This window comes from Mobula birostris, chromosome 2, assembly GCF_030028105.1.
Source record: "Mobula birostris isolate sMobBir1 chromosome 2, sMobBir1.hap1, whole genome shotgun sequence".
NCBI lineage: Eukaryota > Metazoa > Chordata > Chondrichthyes > Myliobatiformes > Myliobatidae > Mobula > Mobula birostris.
This window is the reverse complement of record NC_092371.1, coordinates 80,357,529-80,377,549: the sequence shown is the minus strand read 5'-3', so window position 1 is coordinate 80,377,549 and position 20,021 is coordinate 80,357,529. Positions and strand designations below refer to the sequence as shown.

General features: G+C 44.9%; 1 protein-coding gene across 1 annotated transcript in view; it reads right to left on the bottom strand.

The window, feature by feature from the left end:
• Positions 1-18,005: 18,005 nt before the first annotated feature.
• Positions 18,006-20,021, bottom strand: part of LOC140210673 (transcriptional repressor scratch 1-like) — a 41,476-nt gene continuing 39,460 nt past the window's right edge. The window contains exon 2 of the mRNA XM_072279851.1: positions 18,006-18,724. Within this exon, the coding sequence (XP_072135952.1) occupies positions 18,006-18,724 (719 nt within the window). The remainder of the gene's footprint in view (positions 18,725-20,021) is intronic.

Below are 20,021 nucleotides of genomic sequence, written 5' to 3'. Positions count from 1 at the left end.
GTGTTTGTGTCTCTGTGCATGGGTTTGTGTGTGTGTGAATGTGTCTGTGTGTTTGTGTCTGTGTGTGTGTGTGTGTGTGTGTGTGTGTGTGTGTCTGTGTGTGTGTGTCTGTGTGTGTATTTGTGTGAGTGTGTCTGTATGTTTGTGTCTGTGTGTGTATTTATGTGAGTGTGTATTTGTGTGAGTGTATCTGTGTGTGCGTGTCTGTATGTTTGTGTCTGTGTGTATTTATGTGAGTGTATTTGTGTGAGTGTATCTGTGTGTGTGTGTGTGTGTGTGTGTGTGTGTGTGTGTATGTTTGTGTCTGTGTGTGTATTTGTGTTTGTTTATATTATTTTGCATTTGCACGGTTTGACTTCTTTTGCACATTGGTTGTTTGTCAGTCTTTGTGTGTAGCTTTTCACCGATTCTATTGTATTTCTTTGTTCTATTGTGAATGTTCGCAAGAAAATGAATCTCAGGGTTGTATATGGTGACATATACATAGTTTGATAATGAATCTGCTTTGAACTTCCCTCTCGCCGTGTGGCATTACAAGTGGATCTTGCAACACATGGGTGGGGAATGCTGCAACCACACTCTGCTCGCTGGATTTCGCAACGCTCATGAGCAGGGTGGCCAGTAACACTGCCTTAATTGCAGAAGAAAACATTGAGTAACCAGGCTGTCAACCACGAGACCTTTAGGATATAGGGCCCCTGAAACTTGTCCAGCCACTTAATTAGATCAAGCCTTGAGGCCCTTGAGGTTGGAGGAGAATTTGGGGCAAGTTGCTGGGAATCCAGGAGACCAAAGAATAGGCTTAATGCAGGGTTAGTGTAAATGGTTGGTTGGCACAGTCTCGTTAGACTGAACATCCTGTTTCTGTGCTGCGTATCTTTGAGTTTAATCATAAACATGAGATTCTGCAGCTGCTGGTAACACACACAAAATGCTGGAGGAACTCAGCAGGTCAGGCAGCATCTACGGAGAGAGAAAGCAGTCGACATTTTGGGCTGAGACTCTTCATCAGGACTGGAAAGGAATGGGGAAGAAGTCTGAATAATTATGAGCTGAAGTTCTGGGCTGTAGAAATCAAAGATGTGGAAATCTGAAATACAACCAACAAATGCTGTTAGCACTCAGTAGGTCAGGCAGCATCTGTGGAGAGTGAAGCAGGGTTAGTGTTTCTGTGGATGGTCTTTCAGCTGAAAGGTGAAGTCTGTGTCTCTCTCCACACTTACTGCCTGACCTGCTGTCTGTCAGATTGGGTTACCTGATGCGGGGTGTCAGCTCCACCTAGTGGGCTAAAACGGGGCTGCATTAAAAGTGAAGATTTAAATCTGGGCAACAGGCAAAGAACACTGAAGGAACTCAGCAGGTCAGGTAGCATCTATGGAAAGGAATAAACTGCCAATGCTTTGGAGGCAGGGAAAGGATGGTAAGGTAAAAAAAATATCATGGTGTACAAAGGATGTGGAAAATCTAGTTATTAAAAAAAGAAGAAAGGTTCAAGAAACTAGGTACTGATACAGTTCTGGAGAATTACAAGGTTGCCAGGAAGGAGCTTAAGAATGAAATGAAGAGGGCCAGAAGGGGCCATGAGAAGGCTTTGGTGAGCATGATTAAGGAAAACCCCAAGGCATTCTATAAGTATGTGAAGAGCAAGAGGATGAGCCGTGTGAGAATAGGACCAATCTGGTGCGATAGTGGAAATGTGCATGGAGTTGGAGGAGGTAGCAGAGGTACTTAATGAATACTTTGCTTCAGTATTCACCAGGGAAAAGTACCTTGGCAATTGTGGGGATGACTTACAACAGACTGAAGTGCTTGAGCATACAGACATTAAGAAAGAGGATGTGCTCGAGCTTTTGCAAAGCATCAAGTTGGATAGGTCAGATGAGATATACCCCAGGCTACTGTGGGAAGTGAGGCAGGAGATTGCTGAGCCTTTGGCAATGATCTTTGCATCATCAGTTGGGGCAGGAGAAGTACCAGAGGATTGGAGGGTTGCAAATGTTCCCTTGTTCAAGAAAGGTAGTAGAGATAACCCAGGAAATTATAGACCAGTGAATCTTACTTCAGTGGTGGGAAAATTGTTGGAGAAGATCCTGAGAGGCAGAATTTATGACCATTTGGAGAGACATGATTTAATTAGGGATTGTCAGTGTGGCCTTTGCCAAGGGCAGGTCGTGCCTTACGAGCCTGATTGAATTCTTTGAGGATGTAACAAAGCACATTGATGAAGGTAGAGCAGTGGATGTAGTGTATATGGATTTCATTAAGGCATTTGATAAGGTTTCCTGTGTAAGGCTCATTCAGAAAGCAAGGAGCTAGGGGACCCAAGGAGATCTTGCTTTGTGGATCCAGAACTGGCTTGCCCACAGAAGGCAAAGGGTGGTTGTAGATGGTTCGTATTCTTCATGGAGGCCGGTGACCAGTGGTGTTCCACAGGGATCTGTTCTGGGACCCCTCCTCTTTGTGATTTTTATAAATGATCTAGATGAAGAAGTAGAAGAGTGGGTTAGTATATTTGCTGATGACACAAAGATTGGGAGTGTTGTGGATAGTCTGGAGGGTTGTCAAAGGTTACAGCAGGACATCAATAGGAGGCAGAACAGGGTTGAGAAGGGGCAGATGGAGTTCAACCCAGATAAGTGTGAAGCATTTATTTTGGAAGGTCAAATTTGAACACAGAATATGGTAAGATTCTTGGCACTGTGGAGGATCAGAGAGATCTTGGGGTCCGAGTCCATAGGATGCTCAAAGTTGCTGCGCAGGTTGACAGTGTTGTTAAGATGGCATATGATGTGCTAGCGTTCAGCAACGGTGGCACTGAGTTCAAGAACCGTGAGGTAATGTTACAACTGTATAAGACCTTGGTCAGACCCCACTTGGAGTACTGGGTTCAGTTCTGGTCACCTCACTGCAGGAAGGATGTGGATACTATAGAGAGAGTGCGGAGGAGATTGACAAGGATGTTGCCTGGATTGGAGAGCATGCCCTATGAGAATAGGTTGAGTGAATTTGGCCTTTTTTCCTTGAAGTGATGGAAGATGAGGGGTGACCCGATGGAGGTATATAAGATGATGAGAGACATTGATCGTGTTGAAAGTCAGAGGCTTTTCCCCAGGGCTGAAATGGCTAACACGAGGGGGCATAGTTTTAAGGTGCTTGGAAGTAGGTACTGAGGGGATGTCAGAGGTAGTTTTTCCCACAGAGTGGTGGGTGCATGGAATGCACTGCTGGTGATGGTGGTAGAGGCAGATACAATAGGGTCTTTTAAGAGACGCTTAGGTAGGTATACGGAGCTTAGAAAATAGACAGCTATGCGGTAGGGAAATTCTAGTCACTTTCTAGAGTAGATTACATGTGCAGCACAACATTGCGGGATGACGGGCTTGTAATGTGCTGTAGATGTCTATGTTCTATGTTTGAGACCCTTCATCAAGATTGGAAAGAAAGGGGGAAGAAGCCAGAATAAGAAGGTGGGGGTGGAGGGGAAAGAGTACAAGCTAGAAGGTGATAGATGAGACCAGGATTTAAATCAATATTTAGGCAAGGTCTCCTTCCTTTCCAGTCCTACTAATGGACCTTGCTATCAAAAGGGTGACAGGAGATTACCAGCAAATTTCAAACATGATCGCTTACATTATGTATTTGAGAATGAAGGATGAATGCGAGAGAAAGGGGAATGAGACAATGAAGAACGCTATCAACAAGGGCAATGGGCCGAATGGAAAAGCAAAATACTGCAGATACTGAAAGCTGAAATAAAATCAGAATGGTAGAAGTTGTCAGCAGGTCAGGCAGCATCCGTGAAGATTGAAATACTGTGAATTTTTTTTCTTGTATTGTGTTTTGTATAATTTATGTTTTTTTTCTTGTGAATGCCACTTATATGATGCTGGTGTCTGCGATGCTGCTGCAAGTGTCCGTTATTAAGGACCTCCAGCACCCAGGGCATGCCCTTTTCTCACTGTTACCATCAGGTAGAAGATACAGAAGCATTAAGGTGCATACTCAGCGATTCAGGAACAGCTTCTTCCCCCTCTGCCATCCGATTCCTAAATGGGCATGGAAGCTTTGGACATTACCTCCACTTTTTTAAAAATATACACTATTTCTGTTTTTGCATGATTTTAAAATCTGTTCAATATACGTAATTGATTCACTTGTTTATTTATTATTTTTATTTTTTATTATTTTTTCTCTCTCTGCTAGATTATGTATTGCATTGAACTGCTGCTACTAAGTTAACAAATTTCACGTCACACGCCGGTGATAATAAACTGGATTCTGATATGAATGGGGTGTAGTACTGAGCCTTGTGACATGTACATCAAATGCTCAAACTTCTGGTATCTGATCCCCCACTCTCCCTATACTACCTTTTTATCTTTTCTCTCCTCCTGATCCAACTGACCTCCATCTCCCTATCTCATTCTCCTTCCCTACCCTCTCCATCTACCCAGCACCCACACACTGGTTCCCCTCCCTTTATTCCATCTTCCTCCCTGATCGGATTCCATCATCTTCAGCTCTTCGTCACTTCCGCCCATCACCTCTCAGCCTCTGGCATCATTTCCACGATCTTCCTCCCTCACCTGCCAGCTCTTGCTCCACCCCTTCCTTCCAACTCTTTAACCTGGTTATCTCCCCTCTATCTTACAGGAAATGTCAACTGTGCATCCCCCTCCACAAATGCTGCCTGGCCTGCTGTGTACCCTAGCTTTCGTGTTGCTCTGAAGGTTCCCGTATCTGCAGTCTCTTCATGTCTGCTGAACAGCCTGCTGTTGTGTAAAATGTAATTGAGAGAGATCTGGAAAAATCTAAAGCAACAGCTCATAGACACACTCTCATCCCACACTGTCCACTTTTCATCTTCTATTGCTGCTGTTTCACATAGTTATACCACTGCTTGTTTTATTATACTAGCACCAGTGACATTATACTGTCTCACATGATGATGCAGCTCTCTCCTCAGCCCATGCCACCCAGGGACTCATGCTGAGACTGAGTGTGCTGGATTGTAACTGTATGTACTGTCTATGACTATACAAATGTACTGTGTTTTGCACCTTGGCCCCAGAGAAACAATGTTTCGTCCAGCTGTGTACATGTGTGTGGTTGAATGACAATAACCTTCAGCTTGAACTTGAGATGTGGGTGACGGAGTAAAAACCAAACAGGTCCACATCACAAAAACTCTCCACACAAGTGAACTAAAGATTGTGAATCCATTCAGAGCCAGAATGAAGAAAATGGTCTCCGTCCTTCATATCTTGCACATTAATTATTGATGCGAAGTCAATACATTCTTCCAATAATCCTTACCCAGGTAGTTAAAATTAATTATTTCAGGGTCACCTTTCAGTGGCAGCAGCGCAGAATGAACTAGCAAACTAATGGCATGAACCTTCAAGTTATTCGGGTCACAGATTCACTCATCTGAATTGCCATAAAAATACAAAATAAAGACACTTAGCAGAGATATTTATATCATTTATTCTCCTTGAAGTTTGGCAAAGAGGTTTGGTACAATTGTGCTTTCTACAGTTATGTGTTCAAATCTTGTTTTCTTTATAAAGAATAAAATAGTATGGAAAATTCCCGAAACTGTGTACATCTTGTACACTGTGGAGTGTACAATTAAAAACCCAGTGCAAGTATAAATTGATGCAGCAGAATATACATTTTTGCTTTATATACAAAATTACTTTCTCTAAATCTAAGTATAATGCTAGCTATGTGTGTTAATTAAAGATATATAGAAGGGAAAAGGGAGAGAGAATGAAAAGAGAAATAGGGATAGAGAGATAGTGAGAGAGAAATATAGAGAGAGAGGGATAGAGAGATAGAGGGCAAGGGGAAGAGAAAGAGGGGAGAGAAATGGAGAAGATGGGGAGAAGAGGATAACAGGAGGCAAATGAAAAGGGGGAAAGAAAGAGAGAATGGGGAAGGATAAGTGAGAAGGATAAAAGAAAGATTGAGATAGAGGGATATCTGTGAAAGAGAATGGACAAAAAGTGTTTGGAGAGAGGAAGGGGAAAAAGAGAGATGAAGGGAATGAGAGGAAGGGAAATGAGGCGGAGGAAGGGAGAAAGGGAAAGAGAAAGAAAAAGAGAACTAGAGAGTGGGAAAAGGAGAGGGGATTTGGCTGGAGGAAGGGAGAAGAGGGAGAGAGAAAAAGAAAGAAAGAGAAGGAGAGAGAGAGTGGGAAGCAGGGTGGTATTTGGCTGGAGGGCGAGAGAGACAGAGGGGGAGAGGGAGAGAGAGGAAGTTAATGGCAACACCCGATCATACTCAGAACTCTAGACTGAACGCTATTATTTTCGATCATATACTTTAAATAGTTTTTGAGTTTATAATCTATAAAATGATTGGCGGTTGTCACATACAACAGGAGATAGGAAAATATCCTTTAATGCAGGGTCTGCGATAGGCTGCGGTTAATCTGTTAACCAGTGCTGATCCTGGGTCGAGAGGGTTCACTCAACAACTTACTTCAGTTACTAACTTCTGGAAGATGTTTCAATATTTATCAGTTTTAATTCCATGAGTATAAAAGGGGAAGTAAAGTTGTTTCATTTCCCTCAACCCGACTACCATTTCTTTCACTTCCTTTGAAAGCAGGCTTGCCTTCAGATATCGGCCGGTTTCTAAGGTCTTGTGTTACAGGACTGTGTGGAAAGAGAACTATCTTTTCCAGAGCACTCCAGATTTTGCTGTGAGATTCCAGTATTTGCCTCCTTGGACACTGGGATCTCAACTTTCTGAGGTGATGGCGATCTCGAGTCCCTACCACCTGTAAAGTCTCTAAACCAGGGCCTTAACTAGACCCAAGATGCCCATTTTATCTTTCTCCCTCTGTTGACCTTCAGACAGTATGTCAAACCCGGGTCCTATCAGTATTGGGTGAGTATAAAATGGCCCACTGTTCTTAGGAAGAGCAAATCTCCTTTGCATCCTGGACAATGTTTGTCCCTCCATTAACATAATTAAAGATTTTTTTAAAAATTAACTTTTAGCAAAAAGGATGATTTGTTGGATTAGGCTGTTCCTGCGGTTCATTTGGCAATGATCCCAACTCTGAGTTAGATTGTGGTTTTAAGCACCGCTTCGGATCATAAAGCATAAAAAAATCTAGGTCAGCAGTCTATTTAAGTACTGAGGGAGTGCTACGGTTTATATTGAGCCCCCATCTGCCCTCTCAAGTGGGTGTAAAAGACCAATGGGCACTATTTCAAGGGCAGGAAGTTATCCTCAGGCTTCTGTCCAGTCCGTGTTTTGAGCCGAATATTTATCTTAGTTTACACAGGTGCTGGGTGAGCACAATTTCACTCACCTGTTTCCCACTATGATTTAAAAAAACGTTCTTCATTAGCAGTGGACTGCTTCGGGACACTTTAAGGACATGGAGAGTGTGAGACAGATGCAAACTTTTAACCCAATCTTCAGGGTTTCCCTGGAGTCTCCCAGAGATACTGTTCCAAAGAACATTGTTGAGTCCAACTCCCAGGCTGGACATTATTGTGGCAGTGTGGGGGAAGGATGGTAGAGATATTATCAATAGGGTAAAATCTCACGACAGCTGGTAGAGCTGCTGCCTTACTGCTCCAGAGACGCAGGTTCTGTCCCGACCTCAGCTGCTGTCTGTGTGGTATTTGCACTTTTTCCTCAGTGGACCATGTGAGATCCCCCAGGTGCTCTGGTTTCCTCGCACATCCCAACGGTGTACAGGTAGGTGGGTGAACTGGCCACTATGATTCCTCCATTGTGTGGTGAGAATCTCTCCTGTTGGTGCTGCCCTCCAGTGTTCGAGCAGTGGAACAACAAGCTGAATTGCATGGGAACCGCTTTTTCTTGCCAATGGCACACGTGCACCTTCAGTTTGCAGCAATTGGGCTATATATATATGTTCTGTTTTGTGCGACTGTATGTTTGTTTGCTACCTGGTATGTGCTGTGTATGTTTTGCACCTTGGCCCTGAAGAATGCTGTTTCGATGGGCTGTGTTTATGTATGGTTGAGTGATGATTAAACTTAACTTGAATGTGGAAGACTTGTTGGGTATGAGGGGTGAATCAAATGGGATTTATTTGGGATTTGGGTCAGTGGGTTGTTGAAGGTCACTGGATTGGGGAAAGCCAATGAGGAATGTAGATACAATAGGTAACAGGAAAAATTAGTGGGGGTCCTGGATTGTTCTGTGGGCCAGCAAGGATTTGATGGGCTGGAATGTCCTCCTTCCACACAGTAAGGATATATGGGAACTAAGCCTTTTGACTGTAGGCTCATCCCACCACATAACTAAGATCCTCTGGGGTGGGAATCCAATTGGTGAGCCAAAGTGGGGCTACATGATCTATTTACTTGTTTAGTTACCAAGTTAGTTAGTGATATGGCATGGTAACAGGCCACGCCGCCCAAGTACACCCATGTGACCTACCAACTTGTACATCTTTCTATTGTGGGAGGCAACCAGAGCATCCAGAGGAAAGCACCATGGTCACGGGAAGAATGCTCAACCTCCTTACGGGCAGTGGCTGGAACTGAACCCACGTCATTGGTGCAGTAATGCGTTACTCTAACCGTTACGCTACCGTCCTTAAGGGCATTAAAGATTGTGTCATGGCCAAGAGGCTCATCTTCACTCAAAGGGCTGTGGGAATCTGGAAATTGTCTATTGCGTAGCGGTTAGTGTGACGTTATTGCAGCTCAGGGCGCCAGAGTTTGGAGTTCAATCCCTGTATCTTCTGTAAGGAGTTTGTGCGTTCTCCCTGTGGACTGCGAGGGTTTCCTCTGGGTGCTGCGGTTCCCTTTCACAGTCCAAAGATGTACCAGTCATTGTAAACTGTCCTGCGATTAGGTTGGGGTTAAATCAGGTGTTGTTGGGGGTGCTAGGTGGCGCAGCTCAAAGCGCCAGAGAAGGGCTTATCCCACACCGAGTCTCAATAAATAAATAAAGGCTGTTGAGGCTAGCAGAAAAAGGCAGATAGATGAGATTGTTCTCAGCAGAGTCAAGAAGGTGTTGGGGGAAACAGCAGTGCAGCAGTTAGTGCTGCTTCCTCACAGAGATAGTGATTCAGGTTCGATCCTGCCCTTCGGTGCTGTCCACTCTGTGATGGTGTGGAATCCCCCGGGTCCTCCTGTTTCCTCTCGCGCCCCAAAGACGTGCTGGCAGGTGGGTCATGGTGTTGGTTGGGGGATCACTGGGAGGCCAGGGGGAGCTAGTGGGAACGAGGGAGAGGGTAGCTTGAAGGAAAATAAGGGACTGATGGGATGAAATCTAGTGGGAATGGACGTGGAGCCAATTGGGCTGCGCTGTATTGTAATCAGTAAGATGAATTGGGAGGTCGGGGGTTCAATTCACACTACTGTCTGTAAGGAGTTTGTACATTTTCCTCGAGTCAGTGTGAGCTTCCTCCAAGTGCTCTGGTTTGCTCTCACATTCCAAACACCTACGGTTAGGGTTAATAAGCTGTGGGCATGCTATATTGGCACCAGAAGCATGGCGACACTTGTGGGCTGCTCCCAGCGCATCTCAGACTGTGTTGGTTGCTGACGCAAACCACGCGTTTCACTGTATTTCTTCATTTACAGTATTTATTTATTTAGAGGTACAGTGTGGAACAGGTCCCTCCGGCCCAACGAGCTGCATTGAACAACAACCCACCTGTTTAACACTAACCTAATCACAGGACACTTTACAATGACCAACCAACCTACTAACCAGTATGACTTTGCACTGTGGGAGGGAAATGGTGCACCCAGAAGAAACCCACATGATGTACGAGTAACAAATGAAGATAATCTTTTAAAAAATCTTTAAAAATTGGACCTAAGAAACAGTTCAGCCATAATAAGACCACAGAAGGTAGAAAAGTGGTATTAACTTTAAGGAGAAATTGGACAAGCTTGGGTTCTTTTCTCTGGAGCACTGGAACTCAGGAGCGATCTGATAGAAGTTTTTTATTTACTTACTGGGATACAGTGTGGAGTAGGCCCTTCCTACCCTTTGAGCCGCGTTGCCCAGCAATCTCCCAATTTGGATCAGTACTTGGAGCTATAACGTTGTGGCCATTACTGAGACTTGGATAGCCCAGGGGCAAGAATGGTTACTTCAACTGCCAGGCTTTAGGGAGGGTGGGGGCGTGGCACTGTTGATCAGAGATAGTGTCACCACTGCAGAAAAGGAGGAGGACATGGAGGGACTGTCTACAGAGTCTCTGTGGGTGGAAGTTAGGAACAGGAAGGGGTCAATAACTCCTTGACACAATATGTAGATAAGCCTACAGGAGGAGAAGCTGTACTTGATCTGGTATTGGGAAATGAACCTGGTCAGGTGTCAGGTCTCTCAGTGGGAGAGCATTTTGGAGATAGTGATCACAATTCTATCTCCTTTATCATAGCATTGGAGAGGGATAGGAACAGAGAAGTTAGGAAAGCATTTAATTGGAGTAATGGGAAATATGAGGCTATCAGTTAAGAGCTTGGAAGCATAAATTGGGAACAGATGTTCTCAGGGAAATGTACGGAAGAAATGTGGCAAATTTTCAGGAGATATTTGCGTGGAGTTCTGCACAGGTAAGTTACAATAAGATAGGGAAAGGATGGTAGGGTACAGGGACCATGGTGTACAAAGGTTTTTGGAAAGCATAAAGTTGGATAAGTCACCGGGACCGGATGAGATGTACCCCAGGCTACTGTGGGAGGTGAAGGGGGAGATTGCTGAGCCTCTGGCGATGATCTTTGCATCATCAATGTGGACGGGAGAGATTCCGGAGGATTAGAGGGTTGTAGATGTTGTTCCCTTATTCAAGAAAGAGAGTAGAGATAGCCCAGGAAATTATAGACCAGTGAATCTTACTTCAGTGGTTGGTAAGTTGATGGAGAAGATCCTGAGAGGCAGGATTTATGAACATTTGGAGAGGCATAATATGATTAGGAATAATCAGCATGGCTTTGTGAAAGGCAAGTCGTGCCTTACAAGCCTGATTGAATTTTTTGAGGATGTGACTAAACACGTTGATGAAGATAGAACAATAGATGTAGTGTGTATGGATTTTAGCAAGACACTTGATAAGTACCCCATGCAAGGCTTATTAAGAAAGTAAGGAGGGGTTGGATCCAAGGGGACCTTGCTTTGTGGATCCAGAACTGGCTTGCCCACAGAAGGCAAAGTGTGGTTGTAGACGGGTCATATTCTGCATGGAGGTCGGTCACCAGTGGTGTGCCTCAGGGATCTGTTCTGGGACCCCTACTCTTCGTGATTTTTATAAATGACCTGGATGAGGAAGTGGAGGGATGGGTTAATAAATTTGCTGATCACACAAAGGTTGGAGGTGTTGTGCATAGTGTGGAGGGTTGTCAGAGGTTACAGCGGGACATTGATAGGATGCAAAACTGGGCTGAGAAGTGGCAGATGGAGTTCAACCCAGTTAAGTGTGAAGTGGTTCATTTTGGTAAGTCAAATATGATGACAGAACATAGTATTAATAGTAAGACTCTTGGCAGTGTGGAGGATCAGAGGGATCTCGGGGTCCGAGTCCATAGGACACTCAAAGCTGCTGCGCAGGTTGACTCTGTGGTTAAGAAAGCATATGGTGCATTGGCCTTCATCAATCATGAGTCTAAGTTTAGGAGCTGAGAGATAATGTTGCAGCTATATAGGACCACTTGGAGTACTGTGCTCAGTTCTGATCGCCTCCTTATAAGAAGGATGTGGAAACCATAGAAAGGGTGCAGAGGAGATTTACAAGGATATTGCCTGGATTGGGAAGCATGCCTTGTGAGAATAGGTTGAGTGAATTTGGCCTTTACTCCTTGGAGAGGTGAGACGTGACCTGATAGAGGTGTATAAGATAATGACAGGCATTGATCGTATGGATAGGCAGAGGCTTTTTCCCAGGGTTGAAATGGCTAGCATGTGAGGGCACAGGTTTAAGGTGCTTGGAAGAAGGTACAGAGGAGATGTCAGGGGTAAGTTTTTTATGCAGAGAGTGGTGACTGTGTGGAATGGGCTGCCGGCAACAGTGGTGGAGGCGGATATGATAGGGTCTTTTAAGAGACTCCTGAAAAGGTATATGGAGCTTAGAAAAATAGAGGGCTATGGGTAACCCTAGGTAATTTCTCAGGTAAGGGAATTTTCAGCACAGCATTGTGGGCCAAATGGCCTGTATTGTGTTGTAGGTTTTCTATGTTTCTATTTTTAACCATAGCCTAATCAAGGGACAATTTACAATGACTAATTAACCTATCCGGTACGTCTTTGCACTGTGGGAGGAAACCGGAGCACTTGGAGGAAATCCGCACAGTCACAGAGAGAACATGCAAACTCCTTATAGGCAGTGGCTGGAATTGAACCCGGGTCACCTGTACCGTAAATGTTAAAGATTATTTGAGAGGCATAGATGATGGAGACTGTCTGAATCTCCTTCCCAGAAATGCTGAGAACTAGAGGTCATACATTTAAGGTGAGAGGGGGGGAAAGTTTTGGCAGATACAATAGGGGTCATCAAGGGACTTCTGGATAGGCACATGAATATCCTGGGAATGGAGGGATAAGAGCTCACTTTAGTCTCGCCTTGTTCAATAGAATGTGCTGAAGAGCCTGTTCCTGCACATGACTTTTCTCTGTTCTATGTTAAGAACTTCAAGGCCTCCTTACTAGAGTTTAAAAGAATGAGGAGGAGAAGGGGCCTCATTGAATCTGATCGCATATTGAAAGGCCAAGATAGAGCGGTCATGTCGAGGATGTTTCCTATGGTGGGGGAGTCCAGGACCAGAGGACATGGCCTCAGAATACAAGGACAGAGATGAGAAGTAATTTCTTTTGCCAGATGATGGTGAACCTGTGGAATTCATTGCCACAGATGGCCATGGAGGCCAAGTCATTGGGTGTATTTAAAGCAGACGTTCATAGGTTCTTGATTAGCAAGGATGTCAAAGGTTACGGGGAGAAGGCAGGAGAATGGGGTTGAGAGGGATAATAGTCACTATGATGTTAGAAGTCATCAGCAGATTTGCTGAGGAAGCACTGGGAAACACTTAGCAGATCAGAAACACAAGAGATTCTGCAGATGCTGGAAATCCAGAGCAACACACACAAAATGCTGGAGGAACTCAGCAGGTCAGGCAGAGTCTACGGAAATGAATAAACAGCCGATGTTTTGGGCTGAGACCCTTCATCAGATAAGGCAGCATCCATGGGGTGAGAAAAAGTTAAAAGTTTCAGGCCGCAGAACTTTCTTGTGAGAGTAGAAAAAAAGGAAATTAATTAGCTGGAGCACCACGGTGGTGTAGCGGTCAGCGTAATGCTATTACAGCTCAGGGCGTTGGAATCTGGAGTTCAATCCTGGCGTCCTCTGTAAGGAGTCTTTGTACATCCTCCCTGTGGAATGTGTGGGCTTTCTCCGGATGCTCTAGTTTCCTCCCACAGTCCAAAGTACCGGGATGGTTATTTGGCCATTGTAAATTGTCCCGTGATTAGGATAGGGTTAAGTCAGGATTGTCCAGGGTTGCAGCTAGATTGGCTGGAAGGGCCTATTCTGCTTTGTACCTCTAAATAAAATAACATCAGCCTTGATAGAATGCCAGTGCAGACTTGATGTGCCAAATGGCCTAATTCAGCTCCTATGTCAAAAGAATCTCAGGCTTGCATGTGGTGACATGTATGTTCTCTGATAATAAATTTTACCTAGAACTTTGAACTTTTATGGTCTTAAGGTCACAGGGGAAGGGAAAACCATAAGAGGTCTGATGCAGGAAGGGATTAAAAACAGAACGATTTCCCCAGTTTCTTGAGTCTAACTCTTGAAAACCAGAGTCAGTGACTACTTTGAGTCACAGAGTCACCGGAAAGGAAATAGGCCCTTCAGACCATCGAGACCCTGCTGACCTTCAAGCACCCAAAAGAAAGAGCAAGCAGCAGCCCCACACAGATCCTGCGACCAAAGGAAGCCTGGTTAACATTTCATCGGCAGAAGCATGTTCCAACCCCTGCAAGATCCCTGATTTCCATTGCTAATTGATACTGCAGTCAATACCTGGATTCTTTTTTTAACAATACAATAAACTAGAGAGAGAAAAGGAAGTCATGCATCGTTGAATTATTGCTGGAATACAGCACAGTGCCTTATTTACAATATCAACATTCATTCAAATTCCCCAAATTGCCTTTTCTCATATGACCCATGCATTTCAACAAGGAAAAAGAAAAATGCACTTAAAAAATAAAATTGTTCACAGCCGTCAGGAGCTGGACACAAACTCCTGGCCCTTTAGGTGAAATGTTCACCTCATAAATAAACGACATAAATAAGTAGTTAAATACATAAATACATAAATAGTTGCATAAACTTAAATAAAAAGAAATACATCTTTTTTTCTTCTTCAAAGTGGCAAGCGCTTTGGCAACTCAAGGGTTACTGATCCATGGCTCAATAGTGATTAGCTCAATAGATTTAAAGGGACACTGCGCCACAGAAAGAGTAATTAGTTGGCACATTCTAAAATACTTCAGTTAATTGCTTCTTTGTGATATTAATGTGGGGGGAAATTAAAGATTTTTTTCTGCTCTGTTCCACACAAACGGACCCTCTTCACCGGCAACAATAACCGTGACAATTCTTGTCGATGCATATGTACAGTCATAGTGATTGAGTTGGATGGTGAAGACAGAACTTGCATTTACGCTCAGTGGCCACTTTATTAGGTACACCTGCTCATTAATGCAAATATCTAATTAGCCAATCATGTGGCAGCAACTCAAAGCATAAAAGCATGCAGACATGGTCATGAGGTTCAGTTGTTGTTCAGACCAAACGTTAGAATGGGGGGGGGGAAGAGGTGGGACCTAAGTGACTTTTTACTGTGGAATGATTGCTGGTGCCAGACAGAGTTGTTTGAGTATCTCGGAAACTGCTGATCTCCTGGGATTTTCATGCACAGCAAGAGTTTACAGAGAATGGTGCGAATAAAAACAAAAATAATTCCAGTGAGTGGCAGTTCTGGAAGTGAAAACTCCTTGTTAATGAGAGAGGTCAGAGGAGAATGGCCGGACAGGTTCAAGCTGACAAGAAGGTGACAGTAACTCAAATAACCACACGTTTCAACAGTGGCGTGCCAAAGAGCATCTCTGAACATACAACATACATCGAAACTTGAAGTGGATGGATTACAGCAGAAGACGACCTTGGACATACACTCAGTGGCCATTTTATTAGCTACAGGAGGTATCTAATAAAGTGGCCACTGTGTGTAGATGGTACCACTGGACATCTTAAAAGCTTCCTGGTGAGGTTATTGCCAAGGTGATGGTCAGTATTTACTGGGATAATTTCCAGTTTCCTATTTACCATGGAGAATGACAGCCCCTGAATCACTATAACTGGCCAAGCAAACTGTTATTCCATGCACGCATTGCAAGTTCAGCACTGAGGCAAAAATATGCTGTAGGGACTTAAAACACAGAGCATACCTGCAACAAGATACATTCATCCTGACAGTAGTAGGTATTTCAGCCAAATCGATATAGAATAGCCGTTGTTTAAAGAAGTGAAACTATGTTGAATAAGCATTTCCCTAAAATGCATCATGCAGTTCATGAGAGGCATAGGCATAGTCAATGCACACAGTATTACTCCCAAGGTTGGGGGATCAAACTACAAGACAGAGTTTTAAGGTGAGAAGGAACTTATGTAATGGGAATCCTAGGGGCAACTTTTTCAGTCCATATATGAACTGAACTAACTCCACCCCAAGCCCGGTTCCGAACAGGAGGTTCGACATGGGACTACAAACCCCATCTGTAAAAACCCAGAGCTACAGAAACACCGACAGACCTCAACCCTGGCAGAGGAAGTATCTTTGAAGATGGGCTGCACCTGGGGACAACTTGTAAGACTGTCCCAGGACAAAGGACCCTGGTGAGTTGCTGTTGGTGGCCTATGCCCCAGTAAAGGTGATGGACTTAAGAAGATGGAATGAACTGCTAGAGGAAGTGGTTGAGGCAGGGACATTAACAACATTCGAAAGGAAATTGGTCAGGTACATGGATAGGAAAGATTTAGAGCAGGGTTCCCCAACTGAGGGTCCATGGATGCCTCAGTTAATGGTCCAGGTCCATGGCCTAAAAAAGGTTGGGAACTCCTTGTTTAGAGGGTTATAACTTGTGACAAAAGAGAAGGTGGAACGATTACTTGATAAGAAGGTAAGAGTAGAGATGTTATGGGGGAAATCGAAATGAAGGGACCATTTTTTTCATGCATTGTGGCTTTCAATGGCAATATTTCAATTTATTGTGCATCTCTTCTCATTTATGGACTGAGGAGACTTCAGAATCATCCACTTTGATTAAATCACACTGAGGCTAGACTGCATAAAGATTACTGAAGATGGATTTTCACAATTTCATGATTGGGATGCTTTCTTTTTTTTTATCCCAGATTGATTTAATTTTAAATTCTCTCGTTGTTGTAGCAGGATTCAAACCCATGTCTCTGTATTGGGGCTCAGGCCTTGTCTACCAACGAAGCCACCATGCCTGTATGGACTTTGTACTGTTTGAAGACGAAGGTTGAAGGTCAAGGGGGAGCTCACGGGAAAATACAAGAGATTCTGCAGTTCCAGGCAGCATCTAAGGAATTAAATCTGTGATTCTGCAGATGCTGGAAATCCAGAGCAAAAAACACAAAGTGCTGGAGGAACCCAGCAGCATCTATGGAGAGAAATAAACCAGTTGTTATTTCAGGCCAAGACCCTTCATCAGTCCTGATAAAGATTTCTCCATAGATGTTGCCTGGCCTGCTGAGTTCCTCCAGCATTTTGTGTCTGAAGTTAAAATATGGACCCTGATGAATTTCAAACCAGAGGAAAAGAGAGAATGGTGGAGCAGACACAATGGGACAAATGGCCTAATTCTGCCCTTATGCTTTATGGTTTTATAGATAAAGAGGTGAGAGAAATTAAGGTGTTAGGTTGTGATGAAGCAGTGGGAAAGGCTTGTGTCAAACACAAGTAAGGTAAAGGTAGTGACGGTGAATCTGTTTAAATTCTGTATTCTCTGTGGTCAGATGAATATATCTTGCAGGAATGCCTCTTGAATTATATTCCTTACCCACCTTTGTACCAAGTTGCTGACTAATCAGCTACCTCGGTTGTCAGTTAGCACAAGAATTCCAACAGTGGCCGGCGTCACATCTCCTCAGAAGGCTTCAGTCAGCAGCCAGCCTCCTGGAATCTACTGTAGATTAATGTGGTAGGACAGCACAGTTCTACTGCTGTGGGAAAGAGAGATCTGCCTCCACTCGCGCTCCAGGCAACACTCTCGGAAACGCCGTGTTGTCTTCAGGTCAACAGAAAATATAAGCACCCCGTAAAGTCAACATTTTTCCCCCTAAAAAGTAGAGTACAATTCATTCAGCTTGGAAGATGCAATAAATATTTTCCCCCTTCATTAGCAAAAAGCAGCATCGAAAATACAAGAGGTCATCTTTGCGTGTGTGCATGTGTTTGTGTGTGTGTGTGTGTGTGTGTGTGTGTGTGTGCATGCAGGCGACACGTGTAGTTGGCATGTACTGGGAGGGCAAGTTCACAGGTGCGTGCATGCGTGCCACTGAGTGCAGATGTGTGTGTGTGTGTGTGTGTTCGTGTATGTATGTGTGCGCACATGCCAGTTTGTACATGTGCAAGTGTCCACGTCTTTATGCACATGTATGTGCTTCACAGTCACAACTGTTCTAGTGCTTTCTAATCGCTTCCCGTCCTTGTTCAACGAAAGGCGGAAGACTGGCTTGCATTCGCTTCATGCCTCAGCTTTGCAAGCTGAACTGTCCGAGGTTTTTGTTAATCATAATCAAAGATCCAGCATCGTTTTTAAAATTTGTCCCTATAGTAATCTCAAGAAGTATTGCTTTGAGGTGGAGAAAGGTGTTTTAAATTTGTTTTCTTTCGTTTCTCTGTGGGATTTTTTTGCATTCTGACCCGCCCGCCCACCCCGTCTTTTGACACGGACACGCGGGCTCAGGAATCTCCCTCCTGCGATCCCTTGAAGCAGGCAGACTCGTAGTGCTTGTTCAGGTAGGACTTGAGGGCGAATGTTTTGTTGCAGCGCTTGCAGCGGAAATGCTTGAAGGCGGAGTGGGTCTGCATGTGCGCCCGCAGATTGGAGCGGTCGGCGAACGCCTTGCCGCAGTGGGCGCAGCCGAAGGGCTTCTCGCCCGTGTGGGAGCGGACGTGCCCCTGCAGCAGCCAGGGGCGGCTGAAGGCTTTGCCGCACGTCTCGCACTTGTGCTTGAGGTCGTGGGTGAGGACGTGCATTGCCAGAGCAGGCATGGAGACGTAGACCTTGGAGCAGGTGGGGCACTTGCGGGCCAGCTTGCTGTCCAGGCTGCGGTGGGTCTGCTTGTGGCGGCTCAGGTTGGACGAGGTGGCGTACGTCTTGCCGCACTCGCTGCACGTGTGGCGCTGGGCGCGCTCCCGCGGCGCGCTCTCGGGACGCTTCCGCGACCGGCCGTCCGTGATAAAGAAGGCGTCCATGCTATAGCCCTCGCTGACCGCCGCCGCCTCCCCGCTGAAGTAGCCGGTGGTGAGCCCCGACTGCGGGCTGTCGGGCTCCAGCCCCTCGGGGTCTCCATACACCTCGTTGACTTTGGTATAGACAGGGTCGGGGGTCCCGAGACCACTCTGCCTCTCTGCTCCGTTCTCGTACACAGATGGGCTGATGTAACTGTGGATGTACCCTGGGGACAAGAGGAGGGAAAGAGGCACGGTTACAACACACCGAACAGACACTTTTTATTTTGTCTTCTGAAAGCTGAGGCGAGGCCCGATAAAAGTTTACAAAATCACGACAGAAATAGTACGAACCGCGTAGACAGAATCTACCCCCCACCCTCCCGCGGTTGAAATGTCAAGTCCTAGAGGACATGTACTTAGGGGGAGGGGTGTTGCAGAGAATTTAAAGGAGATGTGTAGGCAATTTTTTTTTTACACAGGATGCCTAGAATAGGCCAGCTTTCCCCTCATTTCTGTTTAAATTGTGTTCTTTCTGGTACGGCTTTTATATAGTTAGTGTTTTTTTTCTCGTGTGTGTTGTGTATCTAATGTTCTGTTCCTGTGACGCGGCTGCAGAGTTGTGGACACAGCTCAGCACATCGCAGAAACCACTCCCCCCCCCCCACACACACACGCGCACACACATGTATCCTTGTAGTCTCAGTAAAGTAGCTTATATAATCAACGACTCACCCACCTCCAACATTCTCTCTTTTCCCCCTCCCCTCCAGCAGAAGATACAAAAACCTAACAGCACTTACCACCGGGCTCAAGGACGGCTTCTATCCTGCTGTTATCAGACTATTGAACAGTCCCCTTGTGCAATAAGGTGTGTCCTTGACCTTTGTTCAGGCTCCTGAACAAAGGGGACAACTACACTCACTTGCCCATCCACTGAGATGTTCCCACAACCAATGATCTCATTTTAAGGACTCTGACACAGTGGTGTCAAGAAAACAAACTCTCCCTCAATGTTGCAAAAACAGAGGAGCTGATTGTGGATTACAGGAGGAATGGAGACTAACCCCTGTTGACATCAATGGATCTGGGGTTGAGAGGGTAAACAGCTTTAAGTTCTTCAGCATCCACATCACTGAGGACCTCACATGGTCTGTACACACCAGCTGTGTGGTGAAAAAGGCACAACAGCCCCTCTTTCACCTCAGACGGTTGAGGAAGTTTGATATGGGCCCCCAAATCCTAAGAACTTTCTACAGGGGCACAATTGAGAGCATCCTGACTGGCTGCATCACTGCCTGGTATGGGAACTGTACCGTAGCTGAACTGCACAGAAGAGGGTTTCTAGGTTTACTCTGAACACGTGAGTGAGTTAAGATAATTGAAGCTTTACAGTATTAATAGAGTATTTTAAGAGCCTCTTAGATAGGTACATGGAGTTTAGAAAAATAAAAGGCTATGCGCTAGGGAAATTCTAGGCGGTTTCTAGAGTAGGTTACATGGTCGGCACAACATTGTGGGCCG